The 19495-nt window shown below is 39.1% G+C and overlaps 2 protein-coding genes across 2 annotated transcripts; both read right to left on the bottom strand.

Annotated features, from left to right (window-relative positions):
* Nucleotides 1-4930: 4930 nt before the first annotated feature.
* LOC122004090 lies at nt 4931-9400 on the bottom strand. The gene is made up of 6 exons (XM_042559020.1): nt 9202-9400; nt 8650-8730; nt 7877-8005; nt 6982-7044; nt 6233-6357; nt 4931-5345 (listed from the first exon to the last, which is right to left on the bottom strand). Exons 1-6 carry the CDS (start codon nt 9295-9297, stop codon nt 5153-5155), a joined length of 687 nt encoding a protein of 228 aa, XP_042414954.1. The 5' UTR covers nt 9298-9400; the 3' UTR covers nt 4931-5152.
* A 4927-nt stretch (nt 9401-14327) lies between these two features.
* On the bottom strand, nt 14328-18640 carry LOC122004691 (beta-galactosidase 11-like). The gene is made up of 19 exons (XM_042559538.1): nt 18473-18640; nt 18297-18392; nt 18095-18207; nt 17946-18012; nt 17555-17647; nt 17337-17477; nt 17157-17251; nt 16946-17051; nt 16777-16861; nt 16582-16700; nt 16240-16407; nt 15988-16163; nt 15782-15891; nt 15598-15707; nt 15405-15512; nt 15197-15298; nt 14963-15108; nt 14540-14885; nt 14328-14456 (listed from the first exon to the last, which is right to left on the bottom strand). Exons 1-19 carry the CDS (start codon nt 18638-18640, stop codon nt 14328-14330), a joined length of 2478 nt encoding a protein of 825 aa, XP_042415472.1.
* Nucleotides 18641-19495: the final 855 nt, after the last annotated feature.

Genomic DNA, 19495 nt, shown 5'->3' with positions numbered 1-19495 from the left:
GCACTGTGATGCCTTGATCTTTCTGCATTTCCATGCTGTTGAAATCTGCATTGACGCTCCACCTGCAGGAGACACTTCTGCATCATCTGAAGACATATTACTTGCTGCAGAATCTAAATCTGATTCTTTTGTGAAAGAAGAAAGGTTTTCAGAGAGTGTCAATTTTTTCATCTCTACTCGTTCTCTAATGTTACATTGACTTAAAGATAATTTCTTTTGTCGGATTCTCACTTTCCCACTACCAGCTACTGATCTGATCATAGATTCATTTTCTTGTTTTTTTTGTGTGCTGATCAGATTCTTCCTCCTCAGCATTGCCAATTTCACAACAGATACTAATTTTCCCTTCTGAATTGCTACTTTTCATCAGATTCTCTGCATAGAAAACATGTGAATTCTCATTGCAGACATCTCCATTATATCCAACTGCTTTCCCAGCACGTTTTTCCTTATGGTTTAAGATTCTAGGTGAGCTATTCATTGTGTGATGACGTTTTCTGGCTAGTTCTTTGTTTGATGTTTTGCTTCTAGAAGGATGGTTAGTCTTATACAGGAGCTTTATTGGGATCTGCTTCTTCCTCAATTTGCCTTTGGTCAAACAGCCATTTCTGGATTTTTTATTCATCGTAGTGGAATCCAGAAGCAGCAGTGCATTCTTTGCATCAGCTTTGGCCTTCGTGGCTGCAGCTGCTTTCTCAATTGCAGTGTTTCTGGCTGCCACAGCAATCTCACTTGCAGCCAAAGCTACTGACTTGGAAACCTCAATAATTTTTTCTGGAGTCGAAACTGAGGAATTAATAACATCTCGAAGACGGGCACCAAGATCACCTGAAAGAAAAGGAACTGGTGGCAGTAAATCAGATTCCAGATTCTCCCTCCTTAGTTCAGCAAGCAGACGCTTACGAGGAGGCAAGTAACTATCAACATTGAATGATTCCATCCAAATAACCCTTAGTTCAATCTCGATACTGCATCACAATCCCATCTCGATTAATAAATCTCGTGGATTGGAACCAATCTATTTCAGATGAAATCAATCTATTTCTACTACAATTCATCCATCAAAAGCAATTAAAAGGTAAGAAGGCATTCAACTGGATCCATCGATCGCAGTTTCAGGTAAGGACTAAGCCAGAACTGTTAACTTACAAAAAAAGGTAGATCCGCTACCTTAGCGGCCCCCCTAGTGCCGGCCCCACGGATATGGAGGGAGGTTCATGCAGGTACACAAACCCCAGGTCGTCAGTTCCTGAGAATCGACCCCTGGCTATTACGCCAGAGATACCATGCGCCCACCGTCTGCGCTACGCCCTGGGGGCAAGAACTGCTAACTTACAGATCGTACACAAAGTGGTGCCCCGATGATTCTGTGGAACAATTGGCATAGCTACCTGGTTTCACGGAAGGGGTGATTAGGGTTTTCCGTACGACAGAGATCTACCAACAAAGATGAAAGTTTTGCCCAAAACCCTGTGTGAGAGATACAATATCACAAATAATTTTATTTTAAATTAAAATTACTATATTGATTTTTGGGAAAAATAAAAACGGTGTCCAATTTTTCCCAAATGAACGTCTCATTTTTTTTAAAAAATCACCGCAAGTTGGGATGTGGATAAAAACAAAGAGTATCTAGTGGATCAAAATGTGAAGTTGCATCTCTAGTATTCGAATGCCAATTATTTGTCTTCGCATTTGTCTTCTCTTCTCGTTAATAGTGTTATCATATCTTTTATACTGCAAATCAAAGGTTGATGTTTAGATCTCTGAAATGCATCTCTATGATCCTTTCTGATCCGGCGATAAGGTAGGACCCAATTGGTAGAAGGTCAAAGTGGTCAACGTTACGTGGGTGTTCGATCGGACGAATTACCTTCATGGTCAGCAGGAAGAGTAGTCGGTCCGACACTTCGATAACTCGGTTAGACACCGAGCTTCCGATGCTCATGAAGCTCAACCAGGGAGACACGAAGATCAAGCGATCATCCCGCTCGGCCAAACAGTGGATGCAGCCTTGATCCGACAAGCATGACTCCTTCGCCCGATGGGGTGTAGCCGGCAGCAACTCATCGGCCGAGTGGACTCTCGGCCTGGCCATTGCATCACCCGGACGACCGACTGGCCGAGCGACTCTCCCACTCGGCTCAATAACAGACATAGGGAGTAGTTGATAATATCTTCCTGGGGATCAGTGTCATTGACAGACGGCGTGGTCGCGCGGCATGGTCAGACAGAAAATCTTACGGTGGAAGCTTCCACTATCACGTCAGGAATATGCCTGGGCTATTAAGGTATGACATCAGACACGTTTTTTGACACATCTTTTCCAGGTATACTTTGAGAAGCGTACACGTCTTGGGAAGCCTGCACGCGCCTCTCGAGAGTCCTATATGAGGACCCCGAGACTTCGACGGAGGTATGCTTTGATCATTATAGCTACAGTTACGCTGCTCCTTTCTTCTCTAGTACATTTTTCATTCTCCTACTACCGGTGATTGACTTGAGCGTCAGAGGGCCATCGCCGGGAACCCCTCCCTAACTCAGCACTAATGACTTGTGGTTGCAGGCTCAACTCGTAGGAGGTTCATGTCATCTTTGGTCGACACCCAATCAACATGAGTGTAGTCTCCCCAACATCCGTCTATTCGCTCTCGGACAGGATCACATTCTATTGAGATCAATTGTGCTGGTAGAGGGAGTAGAATATCACTTGTTGATTGTGCGGTTAGTTTTCTACAAAATATTGTGACAGAAAGTAAATGAGCAGTGTAATGATTTTCCTAAATTGCTACGTATATGATCTATGCACATGAAGTTCGTTATTTTTTTTTTGCCTCTTCAGTTAAACATTAGAGGTAGAAAATTTTTGTACAGATTTAGCAAAAACTAAGTAATAGAATAGTGAAAGCTCTTGAGATGGAAATACCTAGGCGTAAGTTTTGCACTTGATGGATATCTTATATCGCAATCCCATAATTAAACCCCTTTCACTCTGAATCTATTTGACAATCATCAGCCAACTGCAACACTTGATCCCTCAGCTATTATCCGAAAATGTCATTGAAATTTTAATCTTCAATTTCATTTTATTTTAATTGACACTAGATATCCAACTTAAGATGATTAATTCTAGAATAATTGATTTGATCCTACAAAATTTTTCTATTAGATAAATTAAGAAATACTCGTAGTAAACGATCCATTAGTCCAGTTTTCTTAGATTAACCATCCATTAAAAAATCATTAGTTAATTTGTCAAAATTAAGATTTAATTTTTAAATATCTAAAAAATTAAGAAAACATTCTACCGCTACAACATAACTTCTTCAACTCCTTTTAAACTAATCGCGTACTTAGTTGATTACTTCAATGAACTCGGACATTATATGCTCTATCAATAGAATTCAATTGACCAGACCAAACAGTTGAAAAATATTTCATTTAATTAATATCCACTTATAAGTTAATTGAGTCAAACTACAAAGCCCTTTATATGCGGAGGTTGATTTCCTCAATCATCAATTGATTCGTGATTTGATCTCAACACTAGTTAACCAATCCCTTGACTTTGATTAAGGTCATGTCAGGTTGTTATCTATCTTAATCTCTTGTATGTATATAGTTCACTTATATCAATTGACACAGTTAATATTTATATGAATATTTATTTTATTAAGTCTTAGTTAATTTATTTTCAATAGGTATAAAATATCTTGTTAGTTGTCTGACCTTCCTATACAAAGATTACTGTGCTAAGGTAAAATATCCTCCGTAATTTACTGACATGTATCTTACAGTAAAGTTGATAATATTGAGCCGCTTAGGATGAACGATATCATCTTTCACTCCAACAATTTACTTTACTTACATCTCACATGAAGTTTATCCCGACTTTGAGTTCTTCTCATGTCTCTCAAATGCAATGAACCCTTGGCTCCTTCCCATTATCATATTTTACACAATTCACATCCTTGGCTTGTCATACTTCAATGCTCCTTGCCTTACCATCCCGCAAATGCTAGTGCTATCCTTCTTCCATCTTCACAAATTTTGTCATGCAATCCCTCGTATACCAACCCCATACTTCTCTGAACTCACAGTCTTTGTCAAGTCTTTGTGCTTTGTGTAGGTTGTTTTGGCTCTATTTATCACATTGCTTGCATGCATCTAACTTAGCACATTCTTACCATTTCCTTACCTCCTCAATGGTGTTCTATCTATAATCTCTAACAAACGTGGTTCGACAAAAACCTATAAAACAACTCTCATTTCCATATGTCATCTTTATTTATCATGTGAGTCCAATATCACTTGTATCGACAAAAATTAAACAAGCCATTTTCTCTATCAACTAAAAGCTACTATCAAACCGTCAACCATTCCCAAAACTTATCTTTACACCAATACAAATCTTTCATATGAAACCATCCTCCAAGAAATACCATTCTTGTAGTGACCTCGCCAACATGCCCACACATGCAGCTCTAAAATTTCGAATGGGTTTAGCTATTTAGCCCACAGGATTGCAATCCATAGTGATTCATCTTCGTGAAGAATCTTATTGCATGCCTTGCCTAGAGGAGCAACACCGTATCCTTCCATTCTTTAATCCCCAAACCTCCATAGTCTTTAGGTCGAATAACTTTATTTGACGAAGTATGTTTATGCACCACTTGGTGTCATTGTGATATTAAAATAAAATTTTAATAAATAAGCTTGAACTAGCTCCATAAACACATAAATAATAAGCTTAAACACGACTAAACTTGGCTTATTTACACTACTGTCCGCAATAATAAAGCTACTCCACAAGATATTGGACCCCGAAACTCTTTCAAAAAGAGAAAAATAGTTGAATTTACATTGTCACTACAAAGACAAGTTTTCCAGACTTTATTCAAGTAAGCAAGAAGAGTAGCTAAGAATAGAATCGTTGAAACTGAATTAGCAGAAACCAGAGAGTAATTACAATCACCAATACAAGGAGTTGGTCAAGATCAGTTCTGGTAAGTAAACAAGGAATAGAAGTGGTGTTATATTTGGGTTTCCGATGAGAACCCTAGTGGGGGAAAAACTTTGTGACGAAATACCCTGCCTCGCGATCCTATGGAAGCCTTGATTTATGATTTGAGACATGGGGTTAAATTTCGAATCAAATTACTTGTCGTAGTTCTCCAGTTTCTAGGGCAAACTTCCGGTGCTTGGATAAAATACAAGGCACTGCAACTTGCTTAATTCTCGAAACAATGTCGCCCTCCTTGGATGGTTCAAGCTCCTTCACTGCATTGAGTACTGTTTGGAGAATTTGGAGTGTATCGCCATGACTGACAACAAGGACTGTGAATCTGAAGAATTAAGATGGCAAAAGTTTGGACAAAGCTTACTTTGCTAGAAAGGACAAATCATCAACTTGCGGAAAAGATTGATATTAATACAACAATGCAGAAAACAAGGGAAGAAAAAATAAGGATAACGAGCTCATAAGAAATGTATTAGTGAACACATCAGATATTGAGCATCTGATCCACCTCATTCATAGAAAGGTGAATGTCTGAAAATTCCTTCACTGTTGTAGATAGATTCGGTTCTACCAAAACAGTCTGAAATTCCAATATTTATTATGTGGAAAAACATGAACATGAAATTGAGCATAAACTAAGTGGATCACCAGGTGGGACAATCAATGATATTTAACTGATGGGATTAATCAATCGATATCAACTTATCAGAGCTTTGCATGCACAATATCAATCGGGCTCAAACTGGAAAAAAAACAACACAAATAATATCATTCCTGTTGAAAAAAGTAACAATACAATGAAGAATATTTATGCTGATTCTCACTACTAACGCACAAAGGCCAAGTAGATGACCTATGCTGATTCTCACTACTCACGCACAGAGCCCAAGCAGATGACCTCTCATGCTCATTGAAGGAACGACATCACCCATTCCATCAATGTATCAAGCGCATGTAACTTTTGTGGGACACAAATTTTATACAAGGTTCTTAAGGGTTTTGGATGCCAAAGCAAAGTTTTTTCACAAGCATCCCTAAAGAGATATGGCAATACCTTCGACCCTAGCTTAATGACAAGCAACAAACTGTCAAGGGATGATAGCCACTAGCTAACCAACAAGGCGATCAGTCACCAATTTGGTGAACAAAGGATAAGGGTGGTCACGCATTTGGAGAAAAGAAAACTTGCATTGCGTATGTTCAATTACGTACCCCTGAAACTCAGTTTCTATTGCTGCCAGACCAAGTGCAATTCGGGAGGCAACATCTGCAACACTTTCTCCACCTTCAGGTGGCATGAAAGGATCCTTCTCATCTAATGCCCATATCTCTGAATACTGCCAATTATTAATAGAACAGCTAATTGTTAGGAGTTAGGACAGCTTCCAGTAGAGTAGTAAGATCTAAGGTAGTTCTTCTATATTGTTGTCATAGTAAATGACACAATAATTGATAATAAAGCTAGAAGTTGACGCTCTAATTAAATTACAAATATCTGAAAGTTCATATTCATTATAGCTCTTCAAGTCAGAAATCATTTTGCATAATAATGAGATGATGCTGATCCAAATGTGTACTTAAATATTTGGAAATTAGTTTCTATTTCACCCTATCTAATTTCCTTTCCCAGATATAATTACTTGAACTATTTAGTGTTACTAAAGGCTTTGGTGTTGCACAATCAAGTCCATGATTCACCGCTTTTTGGGGTTTATCACTTCCTTTATTCTACAAGATTATCTAAAATTTTCCAAAATAGTTATTTTTCGGTGCACTAGCAACATATTTCATAAAGTATACTTACTGCAGTGGATTAAAGACAGCCAAATACTTGTTTTCAGTCAACACTCACTGACACATTTTCTAACCTTACAGGCTAATTTCCAATTAGGCACAGTGATTTTAATCCAAAATATATCCATAGTTTTCAGTTCAGAGGACATGTTTAATTGAGGGCTTACCTTTTCATGTGAATGGAGCTCAAACAACGGTCCAAAATAGCGCTCTCGAAATTCAATCAGTGCCTACAAAATAAGATAGGTAAGAATGTCAGCATTTCCAACAGAAAATACAAGGATAACTGCTAATCAATTAGAACTTCACCAAATTAAGCAGACAAATAGGAAGAGTATGATTCAGAAATTTTATTGTTATGTATCCAGCAAGGAGCATCAAAATCTGTTTAATTTGAGTTACACAGGAATTAGGAGAATATGACTTATACCAGTAAAAGTTAATCAGCATTGCTTTGTCTCTTTGAATATTCGATCATTTTTACCAGGTTTGTTGTAAGAGGGTAGAAATTATCAAATCCTCGATTGACATCGAAACATGAGGATTTCAGCAAGGAGCATCAAATGCTACTAGAACCATATCAAAGAGCATTCATTTGTAATGATCTCAAGATGGAAGATCTAATATGTGAGAGCAACAAACATGGGAAAGAGAGTACTATTCTCCAAAGACAAGAGACAAGAATCTGTGGCTTGTATATGACAGACACAAGATACTCCAGTGGACATCAATACAGCATTGATCAAGTCTGCCATCATAGTTGGGCACTAGGAGTCCTTAAACATTGACTAGAGCAAGCCGTTGGAATGTGGTTTTCAGACATTTAACTTGATTGAGGCAAAGAAGTATAAATTTATCAATGTTGTTGCCTCGTGAGCATATGTACTATTACTGTTAGGAAATAATGAACCTTGTCAATTTCAAGAGATGAGCCTATAATTATGCTTCATGCGAGATTTGGATAAGAGGAAAGTTTTATGTTTATCATAAATATGGGTATCACACATGACATGACTTCTGCTCTGTGCAATATACAAACTGATTTTAGTTGAAATGACTTACTTTACATTGAGAACCCTCAAACGGTATGCCTAAAACATTAGCAACCGTTTTAGCAGTATCGGTAGTTCGTGAAAATGGAGAATAGCATATTTGAACATTTTCAGGCAGGACATTCGTCTCCTCAACTTCCTGCATGAAAAAACAAAGTATTCACGGAACAAGAATATTGTTAAGTGAAAAGTAAGAAGTAAAATTAAAACCAACAATCATGCAATGTGACAGAATTAGCAACCTCTGTTAAATCAGGTTTGAAACCAAAAACCATTGAGACCTCCAAGAAAGGGGACTCAAAAGAATGAGATAACAAAACACACCAGTAGGTCCATAGCTTATATATATATATATATATATATATATATATATAATAATTTGGAGCAGGAACATACGTTCTGTTCATGTCTGTGCATATGTATCGGAAAAAAAAAATCGGTAGAAGCTTATAGGGAGCCTTCATCCGTAACCATTCGTGCTATGGATCTCATATATAGCCAGTGTTTGTCATCAAATCATGGATGAGATCCACAACACAGAAAGGATGAATGATTACACATGGACGGCTGCACAGAGGAAGGATCTACAGAGATATTGCCTGTTTGTGTTGTGAATACGCATGTTGTAGGAAAATAAGCTGATTACAAGGTCCAAGTAATGGTGATTCATATAAGCACACAACTCTAGCATAATAATTAAATCTTACAAAACTCATGCTTTTTTGCAGATTTACATATAAAGTCAAATAAACAAAAGAAGGTCCCTGTTTCAAAAATTGATACCTTAAGAAACAACTCTCCAGCCAACCGTGCCTGATTGAAACCTTCAGAAGCTAATCCATATTTCTCAAGCGTGCCATTTTCCTGACATATAAAACATCAATGTGAACAGAAATCATAACGATCTCCAAGATACTACATAATAGTAATGCATTGGTTAGATAAAATTGATTTCGCTGGGGCAGTTAAACGAAGAGATGAGAGTTGATATGCACAATGCTGCATATTTGTATCAATTTTGTCGCGAACTGTAGGAGGAGGAATCTGAATACTAAAAGGCCGCTCATGCTTTCAATCTTTATTCACAAGTGCAAGGGGAATAAAAAACAACCTCAGCGCTTAGCTTTAGTGAGGGCACAAGAATTTGCAATAAAACATCAAGAAAAAGGCATTATGATTGCTGAAAGAACGTTTTTTTAACCAGTTTTCGTAGGATTGGAAGGCGAAAAGAAAACTACTGCTGGATTTTTTTCTTGGTTAACAACAAATGCACCGGGGAAATGTGCATTAGCCAAATCAAACGAGGAGAAGATCGAAACAAGAGAGAGGGATTACCAAGGAGGAGACGACGAGGCCTTTCTCGTTGGGGATGCTCCTCCCGTGTCTCAAAACCCAGTAGCTGTTGCGAAGGATCGGCGAGCTTGGATCCATCGCCGCGAACCCTAGTCCTTGGAGGCGGCGGAGGAATTCTCGCTTTGCACCCGCACAAGGTGAGCGGAGGAAATCTTTCGGTTTCCAGATTCTCCTTCGCGTCGGAGTGTGTGATAATATTTGACCATTTTATTTTATTTTATTTTATTTGTTGAGCTAATAATGAAAATATTCTAAAAAATTAATTAAAAATTATTCAATAATCTAAAATGAATTCTCAGAATTTATTTGTATTGTAGTAGATTTAAATTTAGACAATCAAATACAATTTTAATTTTCAATTTATTTTTAAAATGTTTGAAAATTAAATATATTTAGTTATCTAATTGAAATGGATTGTCGTTATTTGTCTTTTGAGTTCCTTATGCACATTTAATAGTTTCGATCAAAATTGTTTCATAAAAAAAACACTCTTTCGTGCTCTTTGAAGAAGTTATTCTATGCTTTTATTTTCTAATTTTAACCAATTTAGGATTGTATAAACGTTTTGGACAAAACGGTTTGATAGAACTAATCAAAGCAGTTGTAAAAATGATCTCTCTAATGTATTCTTTTGAGTCACTAAAGATATTTTATGATTCCATTTTTATTGTTCAAGTCTTAAAAAGTTCTAAAATTTAATTCCAAAAATAAGTCTTATGATGTGTTCCTTGTAACTATTTAAGTCCTAGAAGACTATTTAAAGGATTTAATCAAAACTACTATATGGATCTAAATTGATTATATTTCAAAAATGATCCTTTTAAAAATGAAATTGTTGTGTTCCTTAGAGTTTCTTCAGTCATTTTATATTCTCATTTAGACTATTTGAGTTTTAGAATGGCATCTAGTAGTTTTAGTCAAAATGGTTGAAAGAAGCTAAATTAATCAAATTTCAAAAATGAATCATCTATTGCATTCTTTGGAGCCTTTGAAGTTATTGTTAGGATATGTAGAGAGCTAGAGGGAATGACTAGATTTGATCGTTTCTTTAAATTTGATTTGTAGCGAAAAAACTTGAAGCAATATTAACACCTCGATTTTACTTGGTCTCCACCTCCTTAAGATGACTAATTCAAGGGGCTGACTCTCGCAATCTTGTTTACTATGAAATCTCTCATTTTTGGAAACTTTACAAAGACAGAAAAGCCTAATACAAGCAACACCAAAAACGAATGGAAAATGAAAGCACACAATACTTTACAATGAACTCTTTGCTTGGGATGCTTGCTTGTCACTTTGGATTGTCTCTTGGTGATTGAAAATGCAACAGCACTTCTCCTCCAACCCCTCAAGATAGACATGAACAACTATGCTTCAAATCTCATGAAAACCCCTTTTCTAATATTATTTCGATGTCTCCTAATCGATTAGTCTTACTCTTAATTGATTATCACATAAGACGACTGTTTAAAAACCTGCAGAACGACTCTTTTTCAAATGCCTTATCGATTGGTGAGTTATATCAATCGATTAGAAAGCCTCTAATTGATTGCCCCAATTGATTCAAAGGCTTTTTGTACTGTCATAAAAGGTTCTCAATTGATTACCCTAATCGATTTGTTTGACCTTAATCAATTGCTCAATCGATTCCAACACCTTCTATATTGTCATAACAAAGCTCCAAATAGATTACCCTAATCGATTGGGCTATGAACCTTTCTATGCTTCACGAAAATATCCCCCAATCGATTAGGGAATCAATCTAATCGATTAGAATCACATCTCTTGTCAATCGATCACCCTGATCGATTGACATTGCTCAATTGATTAAGTAAATCAATTCGAGTACCAAAACCCTAAGATTCGGATTTAAGGTTTGTCAATCGATTACTAAGCCTAATTTTAACCTTTCTGAAGCTAAAATCACATCTTGTCCGGTATCTGATTGACCTCAACCCATCAGGACTTCCATTGCCCAACATTCAGTCATTTGTGACATGTTAGGACTTTTCATTGTCTAGCATCATATCAGCCTTGACCTGTCAGGGCTTCTTCACCAAGTGTCTAGTCAACCTTTTATCCACTTGGACTTTTCATCTCGTGCCAACTCTAGTTGGACTTTCGATTATCAAGTGTTCGATCAACTTTTGACTCACTTGGACATTTCCCTTACCTAGTGATGTGCGTATTTTATATAGAGGTTTTGATACATTTTATGCACATTTTGACCTACTTTGCATGTATATATTTCACGATATTATTTCTTTATGCTTCGTTTTGATATTTTTCCCCCTATTTCAAAATGCTGCTCTCGTGTATTTTTTGTGATAGGGCGTGAAAAGGAGCAAAAACGGAAGTTGAAGATTAAGTTTAGAAGCTCCTCACCATGACACGAGTGTCCATGCCTACTGGCACGGATCGTGTTCTGATCAACGCATTCAACCGGAGGGCCCGTGCCAACCAGCACGGGCTGTGCTCAAGTAACCGAACTAGCCACGGGCACCCGTGCCCGTGGGCACGGCCCGTTGCTGGCCTCGCTTTGAAGCCACCGCGCCTAACACGAGAGTCATGTTGTTCGGCATGGCCTGTGTCGGGCGATCACTCCTTGTCCTATATAAGTCGAACACCTCTTTGATTGGGGATCTCAACCAGGTGTCGTCCAAGGGCCCCAAGGAAGTTTCATAAGGTGATCTAGAGCCAAGCCAACGTCATCTGCATGAGGAAGGAAAATCAAGAGCAGCTTAGAGGAGGATTCATCGTATCAAGCCTAAGATTTTCTCTTCTTTCCCTAGTCATGGATGTCTGAGATATAAGTTTTATTATTATATTATCTTTCAGCTTGTTTCCTTATTGATGGCATATTGTTTCTTCCCAGATTAGCACATTAAGACTATCTCATGGATTTAAAGTCAACTATACTCTGTGGTCATTCTGGAAGTTTAGGTGGGAAGAAATTTGGCATATGATGAACTCTTCGGTTAGACAACTAGACTTATCTTACTAATTCATCATCTTCTATTTCAACAATTACCTTACTACATCTAATATTGCTAACATGTACAAAAAGTAAAATAAATATAGTAGAGATGAAAACAATAGGATACATGGGGTTAATTGAAAGTGTAAAATATATTTAAGAGCAATTAGAAAAGGGTAGAGGCGTGCGATGGAAAATATACCCTTCTCTCTTTTGAGAGAAGAAAGTTAAGAAATTTACAATTCCGCAAATATTGTCCCTTTTTGCGAGGTTTAATTTTATAGGTTTAGTAGATACTTTGAAGGACATAAGCCCCGAGCATTATTACATATGGAAGACCAATCGACCTTCAATCAAGGAGCTAAAATTATTGCTAAACAAGAGTGATAGCTGACATCCACTTCAATCTGCCCAAATATGAAGTCTCTATACTCCTCAGCTAAGCATATATGTTGATTATTCTTATCATCTTACTCACAAAATCCTCAAATACAAATTCTTTATCGAAATATTAGTGATTTCTTTTTCTTCCCTTTAGGAAAACATGTCATGCATACATTATATCAAACTTTACATGGTTTGCTCATGTCATGAAGTAATTAATGTTCCTTCATAGAATAGTTGCTAGGGATTTTTACAATTGCTTTGTTATTCAATATTCTTTCATAGAAGAGTTGCTAGAGATTTTTTACTTCATTGAAAAGCTTCCCTAGCCATATCTGTTCACATACGCCACAAGATAATTTTTGAAGATTAACCTTTATCACAATCATAGATTGTTCCGTACTTCTAGAAGTCACAAGATTACCCTACAATAATAATTTGAAGTTGTTCTTCATCCTATCCGAACGCTGAATCAACGGACGCTGGGCACGTGGCGCTATCTGAATCGATGACGTGGCTCTCTGACCGGCCGTATGGAGCTCCGGTGAACCTGCAAAAAAGTCGGGCCGGGAAGAGGTTCCCGGCAACGACCCTCCGACGCTCAAGTCAGGCAAGAGGAAACTAAGGAAGTGGCTTCGAAGATCCAAGATTGCGTACCTCCCGCGAAGTATGAGGACCCTTATATAGAGCTATGAGGAGGCTGATGCACACATACCGAGGCGAATACATGTCCTCTTACCATACCTCAGTATGGGCTTGTCAGAGGAGCTTGCCTGACACCATACCGCTACAGTCCGAGCACCTCTTTGATGGGACGGCAGAACCTTCTGTCGTGAGGTTTAGCGTATGACTTGGTCGTTGGACATGCTTGTTGTCAGAAGATGTTTCCCGATGTTTCCCTTGTCCTTTTGTCTCTTCTGTGCTCGCGTCGAGCGTCCGGCCGCTCGACAATCCCCTCGCGTCCGTCCGGACGTAGGTACGGATCCGCTCGGGAGATTCCCGGTCGGGTGCCCGGAGATTCCCTGTCGTGTGCCCGGATGGAACTGTTCACAGCATTACTGTTTTATGCCTCGGCCGAGCGGGCTACCCGCTCGGCCTGGCGACCTTGTTCCCCATGAGCGTTGGAAACCCGACTCCTCGCCGGGTTATCTTTGATTCTGTTATGACCTGTCCGGTCGGTTGATCTGACCCTTACCCGACTGGCTGAACCTCTTCTTGCCCTTGGACTTTTGACCTCTGCATGTCATTGACTTCCCTCAAAGGAGGCCCCCGTTCTTCCTGCAGGATCAATCCATAAAAGAAGATACTATCCACAGTGTAAATGATCATATCTTTCTTGAAAAAATAAATCCTTTTCATAAGTTATTCTTTAAATACCTCTGAATTTTACAAACTGTATCAAATTGTTTGTTCTTAGGAAAGTTCACGAATGGTTAAGCATAATGATTTCAAATGTGATCTCAACTTGTGTCTAGGATATGCAATTTAGTTTGTTACTACCTCCATACTGAGCTAGTGTCTTAATCTCCAAATCCTTTAATTAGGCATCTCTTTGAACGAAGAAAAAAAACAGCACTAGTGTGTTGGGATCGGATAGCAAAGCCTTCAGCAAAAAAATTTGACTCATTGGCAGAGATGACATTTCTTGTAGTTAGTTAACAATAAATCAAATTTGATTCCATTAAACAATTCAATGACCTCGTTGTTTCCAAATTTAAATCAAAACAAAAAAGGCAGGACAACAAGTCTATGCCTTGCTCTTTTTGGCACACTTGGCTTGGACTATGAGCGTGTTGGTCGACCCTGGGCATGCAGCGTCTACGCCGTAGGCCTCAGCTGACACTGGCAGCGCACACGACGGTTTCCCCAAGCATGTCTGTGCACAGGAGGCAATGCAAATGGGCGTTAAAGAATGCAGCAGCATAATATGCGATTGCTGGTCTAGGCAACAAGACGTACCTGCTCCACCACTTTCTTGACGTTGGGCGAGTGGCAGTTGCCAACGGTGAAGTTGCCGCAGGCGCCGTCGGGGTTGCCGTAGCTTGCGAAGACGATGGAACGGATCACTTTCTTCTCCCCGCACTGCAAGTTCCCCTCTGGTTTGTCGCTGTTGGCAGCACTTTTGAGCTTGTTGTCCTCCCTCGACCACGAGTCAATTGGCGCGGTGTAGTTCTTGGACACGACAGTGCAAATGTTGTCCCGTTTCACTATCATCACCTTGATGTCCTCAGGGTTCCCTCCTTGCTCCTCCAGCACCACCATCAAGTTGCTCTTCGGCTTCAAGAAAGATCGCGGCACATGGTACCTAAACCACGCATCATCAATGGCGAAATCGTCAAGATGAACAAGGGTTGAAATAAACTGAGGCATATGTTCACTCACATATGTTGAGAAGGTTTTCCAAGAGGACTGAGGTAGTTGACCCAATAACGTCCGACGCCTTGGCCGTTGACCCACACCATGCCTTTGCCCATGGAGCTCAAGTCCAAGGACACCGGGTCGGTTCCAGAGGGACTATCAAAGTATCTCTGAGTAGAAAGGCGGCAAATTAATCTGTTCCCGCCACCATCTGATCCTTCTAAATCTCCGAAAAGAAAAGAACTGGTATCTCCTTACCTTGTACCATGTAATTGGAGTCCCACTCTTTGCTTGCACCCACTGAACTTTGTTTAGATTTTCCTCTTGGAAAATGCCTAATGCCTCTCCTGTTAGTCCCACCTGATGAGAAACAAAAACAACAAACTCACTTAAATCCATTCATAAAAAAGGACTGTCCAGTGCACGAAGCTCCCGCTACGCGGGGTACTCGACATGAATTACTAACCTGGTGCTTCCATACTGCTTGTGACAGGTCTAGCGTGCCGGCATTGAGGCCTTGGATGACTACGCTATGCACACCGGAAACTCTATGTTCCAGGTACGCTCCGCTATCCTGAGTAATGGTTACTCGAGTTTGTAGAGCAATTGTAGGAGTTCTTAGTATTGTTAATAAAGAAATTACTGAGGTTTCATTTTACCGGCATTCCCACTGTCCCTCCCAGTATAGCAATGCGATTGCCGCCGGTTTTCAGATCCGCGGGTTTCTGGAAGACGAAACTCTTCTCGATCTTGGTTCCGTGAGCAGATCCTGAAATGATTGTGTTGAGTTTATGATCCTCAGCCAGGAAGAAGTTTCATGCTTTTAAAAAAGCACAAGGATACCTATGTATTCGCCGTTAACAAAGGTATGCATGATATGACCAAGGCTAGAAACTTGGATCACAGGGTGGATATCGTGTCGGAAAGGCAAGTCGTCGTCATTGAGCTTGAAGCTGCATTAGGAACACACCATAACAATCGAATCAGCAGCTATTACTTCAATTTCATTTCCTGTTTTTTTTTCAGAATGAGCATCTCGAGACTTTTACCTTGTTGCGTACCAAAGGTAATCTGTGGTGTCCTTAGTCATGTTATACAGTTCCATCAGCCCATTCGACTTAACACCCTTGGACGTCGGTACCACATCCTGGTACATCTCCCAATTGTTGTTCGCATTAGCGTCCTTGGAAGGGTCAAATGTCCTGGAATTGTGCTGAGCATTAACCTGCAAAAGTCGACAAAGGTGTTCAAACTACCCGCAAATAGTTCAAAGTTTGTGGTGTTGTAGTCTGATTAATTACCTGCTGGGTATTGTATACTACAGTCTTACAATCCGGAAGGATGCTGATGGAGTGGCGGGGAAGGGCGAATTCTGTGCCTCTAAAGTTTATTTTTCCATCGATCTTCGTATGTGTGTTTGTGAGGAAGGCAACACAGATTTTGTTCTCTGGTATCTCGTAAATCCGTGCCTGCAAAGTCCAAGACTTGATGTTACTTGCTGGTGGCATATCTTCAATGGAGCAAAAGCATTTCAAAGGTGGGATAGTTCCGATCACTGAACACTAGTCAGCTCAGTTGTTTGGATAGAATGCCCATCGAACATATCTCAGATGATCGATAAAGTGTGCTCTTCGTAGTTTTACCTCCAAACCAGCCCCAAACTTTTGCAAGGAGTAAGATCCCCAAAGCAATCCTTTCCTGGACAGCTTCAATGCAGCATGCAAGTCCCTCAGATGACCCTTTTTAGGCTCCTTGGGCAAGCCTAGATCACCATAAAGCTCCATCTTATATCGATCGAAAATATTCAAAAGATTAGAATCTAAGATATCGTTACTTACCATATTCATCGAGTGGGGCCTCGTCATAGTATCTGGTCATCACAAAAGAAGCTCCTGTCCTTCCAAAGTTTGTTCCGCCGTGATACTGAAATCAAGGTGAAAGTGCAATGTTTCATACATCAATGGCAAGCTACAGTGATGTTTGAACTATTTGGGATCAGCTACATACCATGTAGTAGTTAACGAGTGTGCCATTTTTCGAGAAGAATCGTGCCACGGAGTATGAAAGATCCTCTGCTGATCTTTGAGATGGTGGATCACCAAATACTCTATACCTGAAGGAATCGAAAAGGAGCTTCAGAAACACTACACGGCGCGATAAAAGTGTCGAATTGGATTGAAATTCTAGAGGACTAAAACACAAATGAGAACCAACTCACTGAGCAGTCCAGTTCTCAGTCCAAAGAGAAGGCTTGGTGGGGTGGTTTGGCCCCATAAACGTATCCCCACAGTTCCTTCCATTGCAAGCGTTGATCTAAATGTTCAAGAACACGTTTACATCGGTCAGAAACTGAACATGGAAGGGGACCTTCATCATATAAACTGTATTGGTCACTTACCACAGGGCCAGGAGCATCGTTCTGCTTGCACATCACCCAGGGAACGCCGACGTTGAGGCCAAGGGCCATGTTGGCTGCCCACTTTATGTATTCAGCCGAACCCGGAAGCGCTCGTGCTATGTTGTTGTATTCGTTCTCGATCTGATATAGTAGCCATTGATAAATTTTGACGAGAAAGAAACAAGAAAGAAAAAACCGTTAAATTGCATTTAGTGGACCTGAGCAAGAATGATGGGGCCTCCTTGAGGAGCAAACAACTTCTCATCCTGTAGCTTTTGCACAATCATCTTCACAAATTTCTCCATGTGATTCTGCAAGAGGTGAATCAAACTATTAAAATAATAATTAATTTTTAATTAAAATGATACTGTTTTAGTATCGTGTTGATATTCCAATATATAGTACCTATGTAAATTGGAGGAGAAACGAGAAAAGAGACAAAGAAGAAAAAGATTAACAACTATTAAGTTTATTGTTTGCTTTCTATCTGAAATACAGTCCGATACACAAAGCACCCATTAAAAGAGATTGTTTCCATGATTAAAGACACAAAAGGTATTGTTCCGATGTTCAATAATATCGAGTTTTGATAATTTACCGATCGAGTACCTTGAAAGCTTCATTGTCTGTTCGAAAGGTGATGTCCGGAACCTCCCTGAGCCAGTAGGGCAGCCCTCTGCGGTAAAATTTAGTGAGAACAATTAGAATCTAAAGCCATTGAATTACTGACCTACCGTGAAAATCACACAAAACCATACCCATGATTCCATTCGCCCTGTACGAAGGGCCCCAGCCTGAGAACCACATACATGCCTGCCGCTTGCACCAGCTTGATGAATTTCACCAAGTCGCAATTCCCTTCGAAATTGTACTGTTGGTTTCATTCAGTTAATTAATTATAATATAGCAAAATTATTAATTAATTAATTAATTAACTAATTAATTAAGCTAATTAATTACCTGACCATGCACGGGCTCATGGGCGTTCCAGAACGTGTAGGTTTCGATCACATTCAGTCCTCCATCCTTGGCCGACTTGATCAGATCAGGCCACATCTAGTCACAATGTACAAACAACTAGTCGTTCAACAAGGGCCTCTCTCACAATCATCGTAATGCAAGGTAAGATGACATACCTCAGCAGTGCTTCGAGGGTAATGAATTGATCCAGAGAAGAATATATCTCTTTTGCCGTTGATGAACAAAGAACGGCCATCGTAGGTCACTTCTTGATCTCCGCGAGCGGTCCTCGTGAGGAGCGTGAGGAGGAGGAGGACGGCGAAGAATGATCGTGAAAAGCCCATGACTATTCGACTTGGTAGCATAAGAAGTGTGAATTAAGTGGATGGACAATATGATATGGCTCAGCTCGTCATGTTTCGAGGAAGAGATGAAGAGAATTGGTTGCTCTTGAGGAGGTTTAAGAAGGAGGAGGAGGTTAAATCGATGAGGATTTTAAAAATAGCAATGTGCTCGATGTAGTTCCATGTTTCTTGGGACTTAGAATTCTAGGGGTGGGGGGAGTGGTGATGGTTCATTGTGACTGCCGAATTTTCCTCCCGTTCGTTGTTCCATTCTTTCTCTCGATACCGGTTTGAAATATATATATATATATAAGCCAATTGAATTTGACACATTAATTATTAGAAGTCTTCTAGCATTAATTAAAAATTTATACACAATAGGATCATATATTTTTATTAAATTATATCATACAGAATAATAAAGTTGAAAAATATAAATTATATCATACAGAATAATAAAGTTGATGATAATGATCGTGTCAATTCGGAATATCTAAGTACAAATTTGCATGACCAATATAGTCGAGGAAGAATTTCAAAAACCATCTTACAAACAATCTAGAATTGACTTGCCTTGTGTATTTAATTTAGACACAAAAATAAGTGAGATGTTATGAGGATATTTAAGTTCAAGATGCATCTAGTTAAGCTAAGTATCATATATACATATATATGGCATATGAATCATAAATTGATTAAAATTCAGGAAGACTTATGTACAAGTATGTCTCAATGATTATGATTAAAAATTATTTTCAAATATCATTTAGAAACAGCTTTTGAAAATCTAGCGTTACTTGGCCACTTATATAAGTAATAAGACACTACAAAATAACAATGATTTAGGGACGAAAA

Source organism: Zingiber officinale, chromosome 7B (assembly GCF_018446385.1).
Source record: "Zingiber officinale cultivar Zhangliang chromosome 7B, Zo_v1.1, whole genome shotgun sequence".
NCBI classification, from domain to species: domain Eukaryota; kingdom Viridiplantae; phylum Streptophyta; class Magnoliopsida; order Zingiberales; family Zingiberaceae; genus Zingiber; species Zingiber officinale.
The sequence above is the reverse complement of the archived record's forward strand: the minus strand, read 5'-3'. Positions and strand labels throughout refer to the sequence as shown.

Coding starts and splice junctions, on each gene's coding strand:
- LOC122004691 (XM_042559538.1), bottom strand. CDS start 18,640: ATGGGCTTTTCACGATCATTCTTCGCCGTCCTCCTCCTCCTCACGCTC. Junction 18,013..18,094: donor CAGGGCGAATGGAATCATGG/GTATGGTTTTGT, acceptor ATTTTACCGCAG/AGGGCTGCCCTACTGGCTCA. Junction 14,886..14,962: donor GGAAAACCTTCTCAACATAT/GTGAGTGAACAT, acceptor TGCGTGGTTTAG/GTACCATGTGCCGCGATCTT.
- LOC122004090 (XM_042559020.1), bottom strand. CDS start 9,297: ATGGATCCAAGCTCGCCGATCCTTCGCAACAGCTACTGGGTTTTGAGA. Junction 7,045..7,876: donor TTGAGGGTTCTCAATGTAAA/GTAAGTCATTTC, acceptor CTTATTTTGTAG/GCACTGATTGAATTTCGAGA. Junction 6,358..6,981: donor AGCTCCATTCACATGAAAAG/GTAAGCCCTCAA, acceptor AATAATTGGCAG/TATTCAGAGATATGGGCATT.